Below are 18,178 nucleotides of genomic sequence, written 5' to 3'. Positions count from 1 at the left end.
AAAAGACATGATCTGATTCCTTTTTATGACTGCATAGTATCCCATGGTATAAATGTACCACATTTTCTTTATCCAGTCTATCATTGATGGGCATTTGGATTGACTCCATTTCTTTGCTATTCACATGTCTTTGCTATTCACGTGTCTTTGTTATCGTGAATAGTGCTGCAGTGAACATACACGTGCATGTATCTTTATAACAAAATGATTTATATTCCCTAAGCAAAAGGTAATAATGCTTGAATTAGGACATAGAATTGAGAAAAGATAAGCACAGGTGGATATGGGAAATCTGAAATGAAGTGGTAGAATCATCAGGATTTGACTACCAATTACATATAGAGAGGGAAGAATGCAAGATGACTGAGATTTTCAGCTTTGTTTGAGTAGGTGGTGATGCTGTGAATCGAGACAGAGAACATGGGAGACAGAACAGCTCTGAGGGAGAGAAGATACTGATTTGTTTTGTTTTGCTTTTCTTGGGGTTGGATGAAGATTTATTTAATTCTTTGAAAGTGTTAAGGCACTATCATAGCTATTCTTTTGGGGGAATTATTTTGGGGGCAGTAGTTTTCATTCTTCATTCACTTATTTATCCATTCATTTTTTTTTTTTTTTGGCAGGAATTGTCCTAGAATCATTTTTTTTTAACGAAATTTCAGTCCTACCTACAAGTATTCCCTTAATCTGCGTCTGAGGATTTGGCTGTATTTCAGGCACAAATCCTGGTTAGAGATCTTACTTTTTCTAATAAGGTATCAGTCCTACACTGTTAATTGTCAAAGTATATAGTTTTGCTCACTTCCAGTTTTTGCCGGAAAATATACTCTCCAGTCCTCAACTTCAATTCAAAGTATGCTTATGATAAATACTATTTGCAGAAAATGATCTAATTTCTCTAGATGTTTGGACATTTATCATTGAGAGCATCCAAAACTGTGTACTTGTATTACATTGGTTTTACTTTTCTGACAGATTGCTATCTATATCTATCTATATCTCACTCTGGTATTATCTCTTTAGCTTGCATTGAAAGGCTCTATAAGAAGCAAATGCAAGGAACCCATTATTGTATGTATTGTAAGGATATTGTCAAGGGTGTTGTGCCTTTGGAGATCAAGACACTGGCAAAATTTTCTCTCAGAACTTAATGCCAACGAAAGTGATTTTTTATATTTTTGTTTTCATTTATTTTTCCCCCTTGAGCTACTGGTATGTTCTACTGTTTTAGACTCTGAATTATGTACTGTGGCCCTCTCTATTTGCTTTGGCTGCTAGGAATTTGAGAGTCAAGTTTATTATCAGTAGATAGCAATTTTAAAAACCTTTGATTTTGGTGTGCTAAATGTCTTTTACTTGTACTATTTTAAGAACAATTAGGTTTTATTCTTTCTTGTTAAAATATGTTCTCTGTGATTGCATTTATTTTGTTAGATATCACATCATTTTTAGTAGTGAGATGTAATTCAAATAATGTTAGTTCTATTGATTTTTTTTACTGACCTTGTAAGAATTAAAGGGGGAAAAAATCTAGATTCAATAACATGTCCTAAGTGTATGAGTATAACTCAGTAAACTTTCATAAAGTAAACATAGTTATGTAATTACCACCCAGAAGTAGAAACAGAGTATTTCTGACACCCCACAAACTTCTCTCATGTCTCATCCCAGTCATTCTTCTAAGGTAAGCACTGTTCTGGCTTCTGTCACCAAAATTAGTTTTGCTTGTTTAAACTTTAAATAAATGGAAGCATACAGTATATACTATTTTTACTGACTTCTTTTGCCAAACGTGTTTTTGGGGTTCACATAAATTTTAATTGCTATAAGATTTTATTGTATGAATATATCATATTTTACTTATCTAATTATTCTAGACAATTGTGTTGCCTCAGGTTTTTGCCTATTAAAAATAATGCTGCAAGGATTCTGTGTGCTTTTCTGTTCGGTATGTATCCAGGACTAGACCTGCTGGGAGATATAGTGTGTGTTGTTTCAGTAGATATTAGGGTTTTCCAAGAGGTTATATCAGTTTCCCCTTCCTCTGGCATCAAATGAGTGGTTCTGTTTGTTCAACATCCTTGCCAACATTTGGTGGTGTCATTTTTAATTAAAAAAAACTATTTTTAGCCATTCTTTTCATTTGTTACAGTGTTTTTATAGTATTAATTTGCATTTCCTGAATGACCAATACACTTGAGACAGACAGAATAAAAATAAAGGGTAAAGGTCTTCAGATCACTGAGAAAGAGGATATTCAGTTGACTGTTAAACACACAAACATTGTTTATGTAAAAGTTATCTATTTTAATTCTTCAGTTTTTTTAGTTTTATCTGTAGATTCTTTCTTTCTACTCACACAATCCTGTTGCTGCTGGTAATGACTCTTATTTATTCCCTTCTAGTACTTTTTCTTATTGCACTGTCTATATGTAGAATTCAGCAGCATGCCTTACTGTCTATACCCTTAATCTTTGAATTTACTGATTAATTATTCAGTTAGTATGTATTTATTTAGCACTTAGTTTGTCTCTTTTAGAAATAGAAAAAAAACTGTGTGTGTGTTTTTTTTTTAATAGTGAACTGAATTCAAAGCTGCAAGATACTTTGGAACAGATTGAGGTAAGAAGGATTATATTGTAACCTTAATGACTTTTTCTTTTCAGAAGTTTTTGAATAACATAGGTGCAACATTTTGTTTTGGCTTTTATGTTATTACCAATGTCTCTAAATCACTGTATTTCTTGATTTTCATTTGGGATATCTATTTATGGTCAAGTTTGTGTAAAAATTTACTTGTAAATTATGGGATGTCAAAATAGTATTTGAAAATATTACCATTTCCAAGAAAAATTTCCAAACTTAGTCATAGGTATGTTCTCATAAAATTATATAATAGCCATAATACATTCTATGTATTAATTATATTTTAATTATCAGTTACTTTATTGTTTAGTATAGTGATAGTGAGTTAATTTACTTATAAGTAATTATTGGCTGATGAAAACCCTCCAAAATTCCTAAACCTCATAATGATACTCATATAGTTCATCAAAAATGTAGAAACTAGAAAGGAAGAGATATGTAATTGTGGGCATGAAGCATGTTTTGCCTGTTACATGTATTCAAAATTCATCTCTTTCCTTGACAATCTTTGCAAAGGAGGGTATTCATTTTAATAAATAAGAATTATTTGTTTTCTTCTAGTCTTTTATTGTTTTCCTGATAAGAGTATTTATAAAAGTTGAGATTGGACTTTCAAATTACCTTTTGAGAAAGAAATTTTTGACCATAAATGCAATTATTTGCTATTAAATAATTATGAGAATAACAGTTTATTTGATAGTCACAAAAACAACTGCTTTGAGTGGCTTAAGTTAACAATTCTCTGAATATTTTAATGAAGTCTTTCTTTTGATAGCTCAGTATTTCTTCACTCTTAATAGATACTATTCTGTACTTATATTAAAAGCTCTTATTTCAAAGTAAAATCATTGAAATGGAAATCCATAAAGCATAGTAATTTAGATATAAGAGCTTAAATCTTGAGGAATATACTTTTAATTTCAATGTAGTTTTGTTGAGAATTCCTCTTCATTGATTAGAGAAAGATTGTTTTATTGTTTTCCAGTAATTCCAGCAATACTACAAATTCAGTTTATATAAGATTTTAGCAGATGCTTGAGGAAATGTTAAGTAGTAGTAAGAGTAAGATTCATTACAAAACTATTATTTTGTTTCCTGTAAAACACTAGGCATGGGTTTTAAGACATAGAAATTCATATGTTAATATCTTGGTAAACTTGATTATAGTTGCTAATAAATTTACAATTGCAATTTATAACTTTATTTAATTTTGTTTTTGACTTCTAAATCTGGTATGATAGTAAATGTTAACTAAAAGTGAGAGATTAGTCTTAATATTTTCCTCTCATTGCCTTGAAAACATAATTCCTTAACCATTTCTTGCTTCTTTTGATTACATAGGAACAGCTGGACGTAGCTCTTTCCAAAATCTGCAAGAATTTTGACATTAACCATTATACCAAGGTTCAACAAGCTTATCGACTTCTTGGAAAAACACAGGTTTGTTTCAAAAGCATGTTTGGATTTTTCCTTAATCAGGAATTTGTTGCCCTTCATGATTAAGTCTGAATATTATAAATCTCATGTCCTTAAAAAGTTTTATTTAACAAAGTACATTTTTATTCTGAATTAACAGTGATAAAATGGTTATTCTCATAGACTCAGAGGGTATATACTGTAATTAAAACATTACAGGAGTTTGTTTTGAACTATGAAATACTTGTCGGTTTTAATATTTTCACAATTTATGTAGATTTTCCAAAAAGTATATTATAAGATTCAGTGGGAGACAATATGTAGTCTCTTTTAACTCAGCTCTTGGTCTGAAGCAGGACTTCCTAATTTGCAGCCTCATGTGTTGTTAGATAGGCCAGCATGACTCCCTCAAAATGATATGTCAGCATTGTACATTTTGTACATTTATCTGTAAAACAGGTCCATTTTATTTATCAGATATTTCAGAGGGCCCTTTTTTCCCCAAAATGTCATAATTTCTCTCATAATATATGGCTTTTCATACCCTTATTGTTCAAGGGCTTCCTTGAAAGACTTGAAACAGGTGCCATGGTTTTGCAAGTTAATTGTATCTTTTGTTTGTATAGGATTATATGTTTACCTAGACAACATTTAATGTGATAGATGTAAATGTTTTCTTCCCTTAAATGCTCCCCTCTTTTAGAAGGAAGTTTAAAAATTTACTAAACAATTTAAACTCTACATTTTGAAATATGAATAAAGAAATTTTACTGTTTATTGTAATTTAGTTTTCATGTCTTAAGCTATACCCAAGAAAAAAATCTAAGAAGAAAGAACTTAGCAATTTTGAGGGATATGTTTAAACATCTTTGAAAATAGGATTATAATTTCTCATTTCCCCCATAAGATTAAGTCTTAAATTCCATTAATATTTTTGGTACCTCCTACGCGCATTGTTTCAAGTGTCTGGATGTAGGCTTTTATGTATCTTACCTTTTAGTGAGGGATACTGGCATACCTCTTTTTATTACACTTCACTTTATTGTACTTTTCAGATACTGTGTTATTTACAAATTAAAGGTTTGTGACCAACCTACGTCAAGCAAGTCTGTCAGTGCCATTTTTCCAACAGCATGAGTGTGCTTACTTCATGTCTGTGTGTCAGATTTTCATGATTCTTGCAGTATTTCCAACTTTTTCATCATTATTATATCTGGGACAGTGATTTATGTTTAGTGAGCTTCATATTAGTATTGTAATTGTTTTGTGGTCCATGAACTGTACCCATATAAAATGGTGAACTTAATTCACAAATGTGTGTGTTCTGACCACTGCACCAACTGGCCATTCCCCCTTCTCTCTCCCTCTTTTTTGACCCTTCTATTCTCTGAGACACAACAGTATTGAAATTAGGCCAATTAATAAACCTACAGTGGCTTCATGTCTCTCACTTTAAATAAAAAGCTAGAAAGGATTAAGCTTAGTGAAGATGGCTATGCTAAAGGACAGATTTTCAGTGTACACGAAATGGCCTTCTATTGGAAGAAGATGCCACCTAGGATTTTCAGAGGTACAGAGAATAAGTCAATGCCTGGCTTCAAAGCATCAAAGGACAGGTTGACTCTCTTTTTAGGGACTAAGGCATGTGGAGGCTTTAAGTTGAAGCCAATGCTCATTTATGATTCTGAAAATCCTAGGGCACTTAAGAATTATGCTAAATCTACTCTGCCTGTGCTCTATAAGTGGAGTAACGAAGCCTGGATGATAGTACATCGATTACAGCATGGCTTACTGAATGTGTTAAGCCCACCGTTGAGATCTCCTGCTCAGAAAAAAATTTCTCTTTCAAAATATTACTGTCCATTGACAATGTACCTAGTCCCCTATGACTTGGATGGAGATGTACAAGAAGATGAGTGTTGTTTTCATGCCTGATAATATAACAGTCATTCTGCATCACACTGATCGAGGAGTAATTTTGACTTTCAAGTCTTACTACTTAAATACATTTTATAAGGCTATAGGTACCATAGATAGTTATTATTCTGATGGATCTTGGGAGAGTAAATTGAATACCTTCTGGATTTACCATATGCCATTAAGAACATTTGTGATTCCTCTGCTGGATCTCAGGAAAGTCAATTGAAAAGCTCCCATAAAGGATTCACCATTCTAGATGCCATTAAGAACATTCGTGATTCATGAGAGGGTCAAAATAGCAACATTAGCAGGAGTTTGGAAGAAGTTGATTCCAGCCTTCATGATGACTTTGAGGAGTTCAAAACTTCAGTGGAAGAAATCACTGCAGATGTGGTAGAAACAGCAACAGAAGTAGAATTAGAAGTGGAGCCTGAAGATGTGACTGAATTGCTACAATCTTATGATAAAATTGAATGGATGTAAGAGTTGCTTCTTATGGATGAGCAAAGACAGTGGTTTCTTGAGATGGAATCTACCAGTGAAGATGCCATGAACGTTGTTGAAATAACAAGAAATAATTTGGAATATTACATAAACTTAGTTGGTAATGCAGCAGCAGGGTCTGAGAGCATTGACTCTAGTTTTGAAAGAAGTTCTACTGTGGATAAAATGCCATCAAACAGCATCGCATGCTACAGAGAAATCTTTTGTGAAAAGAAGAGTCAACTAATGCAGCAAACTTCACTGTTGTCTTTTCAGAAATTGCCATAGCCACTTCAGCCTTTAGCAGCCAGCACCCTGATCAGTCAGCAGCCATCAACATTGAGGCAAGACCCTCGACCAGAAAAAAGATTGACTCGCTGAAGGCCCAGATGATTATTAGCATTTTTAGCAATTTTTTTAAAATTAAGGTTTATATGTTGTTTTTTTAAGACATAGTGCTATTACACACTTTAAATAGGCTATAGTACAGTGTAAACGTAACTTTTATATGCACTGGGAAACCAAAAGATTTCCTTTGTGATTTATGCCTGTAAATGAATATGATATCAGGTAGTAACAGATGCTACAAAGAAATATAAATCAGGGTATGTGGATGCAGAGATAGAAAGTACTGATTCATATTGGCTGGTCATGGGAGGTTCCCTGAGAAGATTACCATTGAGAAATGCACTGAATGATATAAAAGAAGGAATGCATGCAGAATGATGCAGAGGGTAATTAGAGATATGGTTATGTACAACATATTTAAGAAAGAGCAAGATGAGTACCAGTTATAAATAAAGAACAACAGAGCAGTGTTCACGAGTCACATTTATTTTGAGTGCTCTGATAATCTGGTTATGTGAAGGGTTATTTGCAAATAATATACCCTACAGTTATAATTCTGGGGAAAATATTATCTTTGTGTTCTAACTATTATTTGAAAACATGTTTCCCTGGGTTTTTTCAATCTGTTGAAATTTATTTATTTTAATAATGTGAAATTATGTTGTGCATTTTTTCTTTCCACAGACAGCAATGGATCAACTTCATATGCACTTCACCCAAGCCATTCACAACACCGTGTTTCAAGTTGTTCTTGGTTATGTGGAACTATGTGCAGGAAACACAGACACAAAATTCCAAAAGCTGCAATATAAGGATCTCTGTACAGTATGTAGTGACTTAATTACTATTCATATATCTCTGCTTTAGATTTTAAATTTATATTTCCTTTATCTTGGCACCTACCTATTTGAAGATGCTACTAAAATAAAAATAAATCTTTGCCAAAATTTTTTTTTCTCCCAAGTTGTTCTTTTCCTCATAGAGAAATTGGAGGACTCAGTCACACAAATGGTAAAGGTTACTGAGATTGGAGCGTGATTGCTTCTCAATCGACTCTGCCATTTCATAGCTTCTTTTATCCATCTCTCTCCGGCTCCAAATTATCTCCTATGATTGCATCCAGTAGGCTTCTAAGCAACCATCATTGCTGGTTTTCTGTACAGATTTTCAACCAGTTTTTTCATGTGTATGAATGCTGCCTTTGTCAGCATCTGTAACTTTTTTTTCTTTTTCTTTTTAAAGAAACATAGGTTTTTAAGTAATATAACCCAACAGGTGAGAAGTGTACTGACTTGGGTTCTGTTTTAGAAGTAGGTCCTGCTGATGAGTTGATGTAGAGTGTGAGGAAAAGAGAGTGATGAATAATTCGGAGAATGGTAGTGCTATTTGCTTTTATAGGGAAGACTGGAAAGGAACAGGACTTAGGTGAAAAATCGGGAGGAATTAGTGTAAAATTAAGTAATCTTCATTCTTCAGTGAATTGTCATGACAATGAGTTGTCAGACCTGCTGGTTATATGTCTGTTGGGTACTAGAGAAATTTTCTTACCTGAGTTACAATAAGAATCCTGGAAGGGTGTATTATATATGATGTATTAAAGATTAAGTTAATAACGACAGTGGATGTATGTTAACATATGTGGCTAAAAATATCTTTTTAAACTAATTGTAGAAACCATGAGGACTGTTTTACAGATTTTATGATTACTAACTTTAAGTGTGATGTAGTTGCATAATTTTGTCTTTAAATGTTCAGTTTTAAGTACAGTTATCATTTGGTAAATATTAATAATTTTGAAATATGTTGTTTATTGTTATTTTTCTTATGTTCTTACTTTGATAGTATATATTATAAAATTACTCAATCACCTTTTTTATTCTAATAAGTTTTATTAATTTTTTTATTCTAATATTGCTCTCACTAATAGATGGTAAACCAATTTATTATGTTGGCAATTTTTTTCTGTTAAAGCAGAAAAGAACTCTTAAAAATTAGACCAAACATTTTAAGCAAATTAGATTTTTGTCTTGTCATCTTTTTAAATTTGGTTAAATCTGTTGAGTATGTTTGTGTGTGTGTATTTTGCTTTCTTTTATTGACCATTTTTATATGCTTTTAAAACAATCAAGGACATATATTGTGCTCATGCTTCTTGAGAAAGCCCCTCTGTGCATTTATATAATAAAAAGCTGAACAAAATTTTTTATGAACAAAACTTTGTGCTCAAGGTGTTTATCATTATGTTTCTCCTGAGTTTCTTTCACTTTTTAAAAAAGCTGACTGTAGGCCGGGCGTGGTGGCTCATGCTGTAATCACAGCACTTTGGGAGGCCAAGGAGGCCAGGGGTTCAAGACCAGCCTGGGCAACATGGCAAAACCCTACTTCTGCTAAAAATACAAAAAAAAAAAAAAAAATTAGCCGAGTGTAGTGATGCATGCCTTTAATCCCTGCTCCTGGGGAGGCTGAGGTGTCCAGCCTGGGCGATAGAGTGAGACTCTTGTCTCAAAAAAAAAAAAAAAAAAAAAACTGACTATAAAATCTTTAGAAGTAGCTGTGTATATATTTAAATTATCATATAACAAATAGATTATCCTTGATTTCATCTTTAGTAAATACTTGTTAAAATTATCCCCAAGAAACTTCTGGTACTTTATTATAAAATTATACATGTATGTGTGATAGTAGGTGATATATGTATATACATATGTATATAAAATATAGTGGTTAGCTAAGAAGAGGAAAGACAGAACCCTTAGGAGCTGAATAAAAAGCTGATGAAAGAAAATCTAAATACATTTTCCTGGTAAGAAAAAACATCAAGGTTCTGGCATAACTCAGGTAACAGAGATAATTCATGAAGGAACCTCGTAGTAGAATGTAAGCTTCTTATTTTTCAATATGTGGCAGTGGGGGATCATTTTAGCCTCTGACTAAGAATAACTGATAATAATTATTGAAGATATACTTGTGTGAGAGCAAATGTGGCAGTGGAGCGTCAGGTGAGCAAGAAGCAGGAGAGTCCTCAAAAGATGTGCAGGGTGTTGACTGACATGAAATGAGAAGAAAGAGTCTAGGCATTTTGTCAGTTTATATCCTCTGCACAGTAGCAATGTTTTGAAGGAAGTGTTTAATTATACATAGAGCTTAAAAATAACATTGAAAATTAAGATGAATGGTACAGAGTTAAGAGGGAGATTGAGTTCCTGTGAACAGGGAATAATTGTGCTTCCTTTAAATGGAAAGAGTGGAAATGAAAAGAGATAATCATCTGCTTGCTTTATTCATAGTATCATTTTAAACCATTCTTAGATATCAGCCTAAATGAGCTACAGTGAAATTTAGCTAATTAAAAAAAAAAAAAAAAAAAAACCCTCTTGGATATCTGGGATGAAATTAGTGTTCCATTTTTATTTACTCTGGTATACAGAACCTCAAGTTCTTAAGGCCAGCAGCATCCTTTCCCAGTCAATTTTCTGCCATTTGTTTCCATTCACCATTGCTCTGAGTTTAAAAGTTTAGTTGGTTTTGAGCTTTTTGAAATTATTTTGCAGTTGAATGTACTTTTTTTTCTTTACTAAACCATATTTTTTGAGTGGTTTAATTAGATGCATAGTTTTTATTGGTTGTCTTTTAGTCTGTTTTCCCTGCTTTTCTTGAATGTATTGGTTTACTGCTTTTACACCAGCTGTTTAGGTACTTTTTTTAAAAAAGCGGGTACGTTATTTTGAAACCCAAATAAATTGGTAATACTTAGCAGCAAGACTTCCAAATGAAAATTCATCATACTTCATTTCTGGAAAGGGACAATATAAAGGGCTCATAGTAGTACTTTTATTTACTTAAAATATTAAGCCTTATTTGTGATTGCATTTACATTTTGATGTACCCTACATATTTACACCAATTTGCGGAGATTTATAGACAACATTTGGAAGCTTTTAATTTAGCACCTTTGTAGATAAACACTTTGTGATTTATTTGAAAGTTTATGAAGTATTCATAAGGATTTTTTTTTCCTTTTTAAAGATAACTTTACTTTGGCAGACTGATGGGTTTTCCTGGGGAGCTTATTTCAAGATGCTAATTAGGATGTTATTGATTAATTTTAGGATAATAGAGTTGGCTAGGCTGCCTGAAGTTTTCTCAACTATTTTTGAAATTGTTCATTTCCAAATGATCTTAATGAGCTTTGAGTTCTGTTTTTATGATGAGTTTCATAATGTACTAAAAATATGTGCTATGTAAAAATATACTCTCTCTCTCTCTATATATATATACACATATACATACACACTCATATATATTATTTGGGAGAAAATAAAATGTTTCTGTTAGAAACAGCTTTTGAAATTATTTCATTATGTGTTTTCATAGTGCCTGGCACATTGGAGGTGTTTCCTTAGTAATTGGATTGCCATATTTTTCTCCAATTGGTGTGGTGTTGACACAATTAGTCTGTTTAGGTTAAGTGAGAGGGAAAGAAAACCAACACTGAGCACCTTCTCTGAGCTGTGTACTTTTTACAGGTGCTTTACATTAGTACATTATAGACAAACTGTAATATTGATCTAATGTTCCATTCTTATAGGCTTTTAAAGTTGCATTATTAAAAATAATATTTTTTGTTACTGAATTATAATCCTGTCAGTTTTTTGAGAGTGAAACAATATCTTTAGTAAGGTGCCTATAGAAGATACAGTTTATTTTGTTATTAGTATAAAACCCCAAAGACAGATTCTTTTGCATGAAAACATGTTTCTGTTCCTAAATTCTCAGGATTTTTGTGAAGAATTAATATTTTCTGTCATCCAATACTGTGAGAGTGTATTGACTCTCTTTACTATGGATAATAAGCTGCAGGAAGTTAATGCTAAAGTTAATGTTCATGTTTAGTACCCATTTTGTTTTGGGTTCTCTATAGAATTAACTTCTACCTCCTTATCCCTTTTCTGTTTTCCGATTTCTTAAACTGGTATGTTACTTATATGTCTTTATGTTACGCTCAGTCTTTGTAGGGTTAGAGATGATGTGAGTTATATAAATAGTGACTCAAATTAAGCAGTCATTAATATACATTCTCAAAAATGTGCACATTTTAAATTAGAAAACTAAAACATTAATTGTAGGAAAAGCACAAGCAAAAAGAAGAAAGTAAAAATTGCATATGTCTGCATGCAAAGCTGGTTCTTTCAATGTGTATAAGCTGATAGCTTTTAAAAGTAGCGCACAAACTGTCATTATAAACAATTTTTCCATTTCAGTATAATTTTTAATGACCAAATGGTATTCCACTGTAAGAGATCCTGTGGATTAATTAACTGGTTTCCTGTTCTTGGATATTTATGTTATTTCCAGCTTTTGTCATTATGAACAGCACTGTAGTAAATATTCTTAAAAGCTAAATCTTTGTGTGCATCTTTAATTGTTTCTTTAGGATAAATCACAAGAAATGAAATTGCATTGTTTGTCAAAGCTTTACATTTTAAAGGCTTTTGGTTTGTCTTTCCTAAATTGCGCTATAAAAAATTATATTTCAATTTACTCCTGAGCAGCAGAGTGTGCATTTCTCCCTTTCCCTGAGCACGTGAATGCTGATTATCTTTTATTTAATACCATAATTGTCAGATGCCAGAGGTAGCATATCAAAAATAATTTGTGTTGCATACCACTCAGGCATATTTGGGATGGTAGGGAGGTTAAATGACATTTCATTGATTGTTGATGTTAATTTGCTTGATGTGGTTGGATAGGTGAGTAGACCTTTCTTGCTGAATGTTACAAATTTGAATATTTGGTTGAAGAGAGAAACCTTTTCACTTCAAAGAATATTATCATTTACTTGGTTTGCTCAGGTCAGTTTCAGAATGAACTAAAAATTCAGTTGTCAGATTTATTCTTATCCTATATATGGACTACCTAGCTAATTTTGTAGTATATGATTTTATGTAATGATTTCTAGGTTAAGTAGGTTTTGATAATTTTTAAAATTAAAACTTAATGACCAAAAGGTAGGCAAAGAAAGTTTATTCGTTTCTTCCTTTTTTTCCTGCCATTTTCTCTCTGGATCATCAAAAATTGTGAAGAGTCTGAAATTTAATTCTACTTGCAAATTAATAAGCTAGGCTGTTACTATTTCATGGATGCTGGTAGAAGACATAGACTTCATATTCTTAGCACTATAACTTGTTAAGTTCCCTTGTCATTACTGAGCTTTTCTTTTTTCTTTTTCTTTTTTTTTTTTTTTTGAGGCGGAGTCACCCTCTATTGCCTGGGCTGGAGTGCAGTGGTGTGATCTTGGCTCAGTGCAACCTCCACCTCCCGGGTTCAGCAGGTTCAAGTGATCCTCCTGCCTCAGCCTCCTGAGTAGTTGGGATTACAGACTCCCACCACCACACCCAGCTAATTTTTGTATTTTGAGTAGAGATGGGGTTTCACCATGTTGGTCAGGCTGGTCTCGAACTTCGGACCTCAGGTGATCCGCCCACCTTGGCCTCCCAAAGTGCTGGGATTATAGGTGTGAGCCACTGTGCCCGGCCTACTGAGCTTTTCTTACACAGTCATCAGTTTTCTTACTTAGTCATCAGTTCAGATCAGCAAGGACACATAAGACTTTAAAGTAATCATCTAGTTAAGGTCACATTAATTATGATCAGAGGTAGAGTAAGAAAAGGTCAAATGGCATAAAGTATCCAAGGGGTCAAAATACCTCTTTAAGGTTGGCAAGGAAGGAAAAAATTGGGTCTTAGATTTCAACAGGCACAATGGGAATAGTGTGTGTCCAGGAATGGAAAGGAAATATCATGAGCAATGCCATGAGAGTAGGAAAGCACAGGGTGGGTGAAAGGAACAGTAGATTATCTGGCTTGTTTTAACCGGATTTTTCAGTATGGTGGTTTGTTTGTTTTTAATGCACCCAGGGAATAATGAGTGCCTATGGAGCACATGCTTTGGGTAACCATTTGTCTGGGTAACCAGTGTTACTCTCTTGGCTGGAAGTGGAGGGGTGTTCTCTTCATTTGAAACTGGCCCAGGTCTGGCAAGGCCTCTATATTGGTCATGTCTAAGAACCCTTAACATTATCAGTGTAGTTTAGACTGCTGGGTGATTTTTTCCCGGAGGGGGATTGGATTGGAAGTAAAAAAGGGCCAACCTGTGGTGGCACACAGCTTCCAGCAGAAAGGAAAAATAATATACTAGTAGGAAACCATTTTTGGGCCACCTTGCCCAACAGGAAACTATTTTTGAAACCTGCCAAACACCTGATTATTTGATAGTGTCTTTATATTTAAATACTACCTTTTTTGTGTGATCTCAGGCAGCATGGGGGTTTATAGCATCTTATCACTTGAAACTTTGAAAGATAATTATATATTCTGATTATACATGCTTTGCTTGTTTTATAATATTGAGCTATCTATTTGATTAAGGCCATTTAACAGCAATTAGAATAACCTGCCAACTAAAGAAGAACTTTTTATTTCGCAATTTAACGAGTGCTAGTTACTTAATTCCAAGTTGGGATTATTTATATCATACATATTACATGTCTTATGTGTATATACATATTTAGCATTAATGATAAAATGCCTGGTAGATGAGAATGAGTGTTTTTCTCCCCGTTTATAGTTGTTTTTAAATAATGAATGAAACCAGTGAGTTACAAGGAAAGTTTTGCTAAAAGCATATGCATAGTTTTGTCTATGGAGACTCATAGCTTTTTAAGCTTCAGAGGGACTCTAGGAGATTTGCTTTAATCTTTGGAGTTTAGATACAGGAATTGCTATGCAGGAGTCATGATCAAGTAAGTTGCGAAGTTGGGCTCCAAGCCCAAACATGTTTCATCTAGTTCAGTGCTCTTTCCACTATGCAGTACTACCTCTCTGGTTTCCAATGGTTGGAAACTTCTTAAGATAATCATATTTCATATAGGTAGGCCCTCACAGAAGTAATTAGATATTGGAGTAATTAAATTTTAGATACTGGCCCAGACGCTTCTGTAGGTCCAGAGTTACCGCGAGCTGTTTTCAACTCCCTGGGCCTAGTGCTGTTTTGACCAGCAGCATATTTTCAGAAACCACTCAGATAAGCAGGATTCTCCCCAGCAGCTTCTGATGATGTGAGCTTATAGTGCCAACAGCATTCATCTAAAGATACTGATAACTCTTTGTTGTTTTTTGAAATCAATCTATCACTGTGTGTGTGTTTTGGGGGCTGGAAGCACTGGGAATTTTGGATCTCTGTGAGGATGCCAAAACATCTGTTCCCTTTATGTTTGTTAGGATGTGATTAGAGTGCTAAATCAAAACGTGGAACAAGAACAAAATAATTCATTACAACCATCCCTAAGATTTTTCATTTTGACGCTCTAATATAAAAAGCATTACTTTGAAATTTTTGTAGGGATTTAGTTATAGAGATTTCTTATGAGTATTAAAGTAAATTATAGAATAAAAAGCAAAAGACTAGCAGCTTTTCCCCCTGTATTTACTGCTTTACTTTGCATTTAAATAACTTTCAGAAGACAACATTCTCTTATTGTGTGCTTCAAACTTATAAAGGCTGCTTATATTAATTTCTGGATTTATACTGTTCTTTGAAAATGGCCTCAACTTATATTTTATAATCAAGACTCAGATGTTGCTGGTTTTGATAAGCTAGTTTCATCATTTTTATTTTAACCAGGTGGGTTGGTTGAGATGGTTAATAGTAGAAATGGAAGGTGCCAAGTGTTACTGTGAACTGACAGTGATAAGAGATGGGAAATCAGATTTGTGGATTTTGTGAAAGTGTTAATCAAAATTGGATTAAGGAGTGAACTGTGGTGTTTGAATGTGAAGCATAGTGGAAATGCTGTGAGCTTCTTGCATAGAACATCCAGTTTGTTCATATTCTCCAAATCCTTCCTCCTAGGATATTTGTTTACCTTTTATGATCACCACATGTATTAGACATGTATGTTGTCTCTGTTATAGAGTTTATGGATTTTTTTAAAATTAGGATGCTTAAAATTTCCTTTTTTTTTTCTGTGTATGTCTTGGGATATTTTCCAAAGATTATATGCCTATTTTATCTTTTCCCCTCACTTTATAATCTTTGCTAAATAAATTGATGCTACTAGCTTTCAGTTGTACTCTAGCAGTGGAAAATAGCTTTAGAACACAGAGAAATATTTGGTAATTAAATTGCGATTTCTTATCTATTCTTAAAAAAATTTCAAGACGTGTTATTTAGCTCTTGGGGTGTCTTACTATGTGAATATTTTATAAATTGATTCAATCAAGACTTTCATTGCTATTTTCCATATGTGATGTGAACATAGAACTGGGTTATAGTATGGTGCTCCTCTGCTATGGTATTCTTAGTATTATGCCAGATGAGTCTCCCCTTAGCCTGAACTGAGTTTCAATGTAGGTATTTAGTAATCAATGAATGACTTCAACCAGTGATGAAACAGGAAGATACAGGTATCTCTAACACGTTTATGAAAGGCGAAACTGAGAACCGGAGTAGTTTATTAACTAAGGCATGTGACTGGTAAGTTGTGGAACTAGTGCCAGCTGGAATCCAGGGATTCCAATTCTTAATTTAGATCTCTTTCCATTATGCCCTGCAGATGTGAAGAATTGATGTTTGGGTGGAACACTTAGGTTCCTCTTCTTAGCCTGCCTTTTATTTTTTGATTACTTGTGTAATTATTTGCTTATTCTCTGGCTTCATTGAATCTCTTTGGTTATGATTCATTTATGTCTTTGCAATAAAATTCTCTATTTGAAATTTGGAGGTGATTTTTATAAAGTAGAAAATACTGGGCGGCAGTCTTGATTCTCTTTTGGCCAGCAGTTTTTAGGTCCGTCAGTACTGCACTGCAAGAATGGCAGATTTTGGGATCTCTGCTGGCCAGTTTGTGGCAGTGGTCTCGGATAAGTCATCCCCAGTGGAGGCTCTGAAAGGTCTGGTGGATAAGCTTCAAGTGTTAACTGGCAATGAGGGTCGCAGGTCTGTGGAAAACATCAACCAGCTGTTGCAGTCTGCCCACAAAGAATCCAGCTTTGACATTATTTTGTCGGGTTTAGTCCTGGGAAGCACCACTCTGCACAGTGCTGAGATTTTGACTGAAATCGCCCGGATCCTTCGGCCTGGTGAATGTCTTTTTCTGAAAGAGTCAGTAGAGACAGCTGTAGATAACAATAGCAAAGTGAAGACAGCATCTAAGCTATGTTCAGCCCTGACTCTTTCTGGTCTTATGGAAGTGAAAGAGCTGCAGTGGGAGCCCCTAACCCCTGAGGAAGTACTGTCTGTTTGAGAATATCTTGGTCATGAAAGTGACCGCCTGCTGTTTGTTCAGATCACAGGCAAAAAACTAAACTTTGAAATGGGTTCTTCTAGTCAGCTTAAGCTTTCCATCACCAAGAAGTCTTCTCCTTCAGTGAAGCCTGCTGTGGACCCTGCTGCTGCCAAGCTGTGGACCCTCTCGGCCAACGATATGGAAGACGACAGCATGGATCTCATTGACTCAGATGAGCTGCTGGATCCAAAAGATTTGAAGAAGCCAGATCTGGCTTCCCTGTGGGCTGCTTCTTGTGGAGAAGGGAAAAAGAGGAAGGCCTGCAAGAACTGCACCTGGGGCCTTGCTGAAGAACTGGAAAAAGAGAAGGCGAGGGAACAGATAAGCTCCCAACCCAAGTCGGCTTGTTGAAACTGCTACCTGGACGATGCCTTCCGCTGTGCCAGCTGCCCCTACCTTGGGATGCCAGGCTTCAAACCTGGGGAAAAGATGCTTCTGAGTGATAGCAATCTTCACGATGCCGAGGAGGGACCTGACATGGGACCCATCTGCTCCTCCAGCCAACTCCTGTCCCTCACATCCCACCGTGGTGGCTCCTCCCACTTCCTCTGGATTTGTTCACTCTGAGATCCATTTGCAGAGTGGGTACTTAGCAGACAGAGTGAAGCTGGCTGCGGGAGGCGCAGTGGTGTGTAGTGCTGCTGTGTATGAAAAGACCAAGGTATTATGGGGCCCAGTTACTCAGAATGGGATGGATTTCTTCACCTCATGTTAAGAGAAGGAAGTGTGTCCTGAAGAAGCCATTCTTCTGATTTAAAATACTGACCAGAACACTCTTGAGCCCAGGCATCCTTGAGCATTTACACTCTGTGACAGAGCTCCAAACCCCTGCCCCGAGTCTCATCTCAGCAATGCTGCTACCTGCTTGTCTTTCAGAGTTGTTAGTTTATTCCATTCTTTGTGACACAAGCCAAGTGTCTCACCACCTCCTCAGGGCACCAGAGGACTCACTCACTGGTTGCTGTGATGATATCCAGTGTCCCTCTGCCCCCTTCCACCCCCAACCACATTTTACTGTAG

The 18,178-nt window shown here is 34.8% G+C and overlaps 1 protein-coding gene and 1 pseudogene across 5 annotated transcripts in view; both read left to right on the top strand.

Annotated features, from left to right (window-relative positions):
• VPS50 (VPS50 subunit of EARP/GARPII complex) overlaps window positions 1-18,178 on the top strand; it is a 220,311-nt gene that overhangs the window by 137,291 nt on the left and 64,842 nt on the right. For all 5 annotated transcript variants that reach the window (XR_012432666.1, XR_012432665.1, XM_074035521.1 and 2 more), the window contains exons 10-12: window positions 2,580-2,622; window positions 3,988-4,086; window positions 7,498-7,638. Coding sequence is in view for 3 of the 5 variants with exons in the window: in XM_074035521.1 (XP_073891622.1) it covers window positions 2,580-2,622; window positions 3,988-4,086; window positions 7,498-7,638 (283 nt within the window). In the remaining 2 variants the exon portion in view is untranslated. The remainder of the gene's footprint in view (window positions 1-2,579; window positions 2,623-3,987; window positions 4,087-7,497; window positions 7,639-18,178) is intronic.
• LOC141409892 (anamorsin-like) lies at window positions 16,622-17,742 on the top strand (annotated as a pseudogene).

Source organism: Macaca fascicularis, chromosome 3, assembly GCF_037993035.2.
Source record: "Macaca fascicularis isolate 582-1 chromosome 3, T2T-MFA8v1.1".
NCBI classification, from domain to species: Eukaryota; Metazoa; Chordata; class Mammalia; order Primates; family Cercopithecidae; genus Macaca; species Macaca fascicularis.
This window is presented reverse-complemented; position numbering and strand designations above follow the sequence as displayed.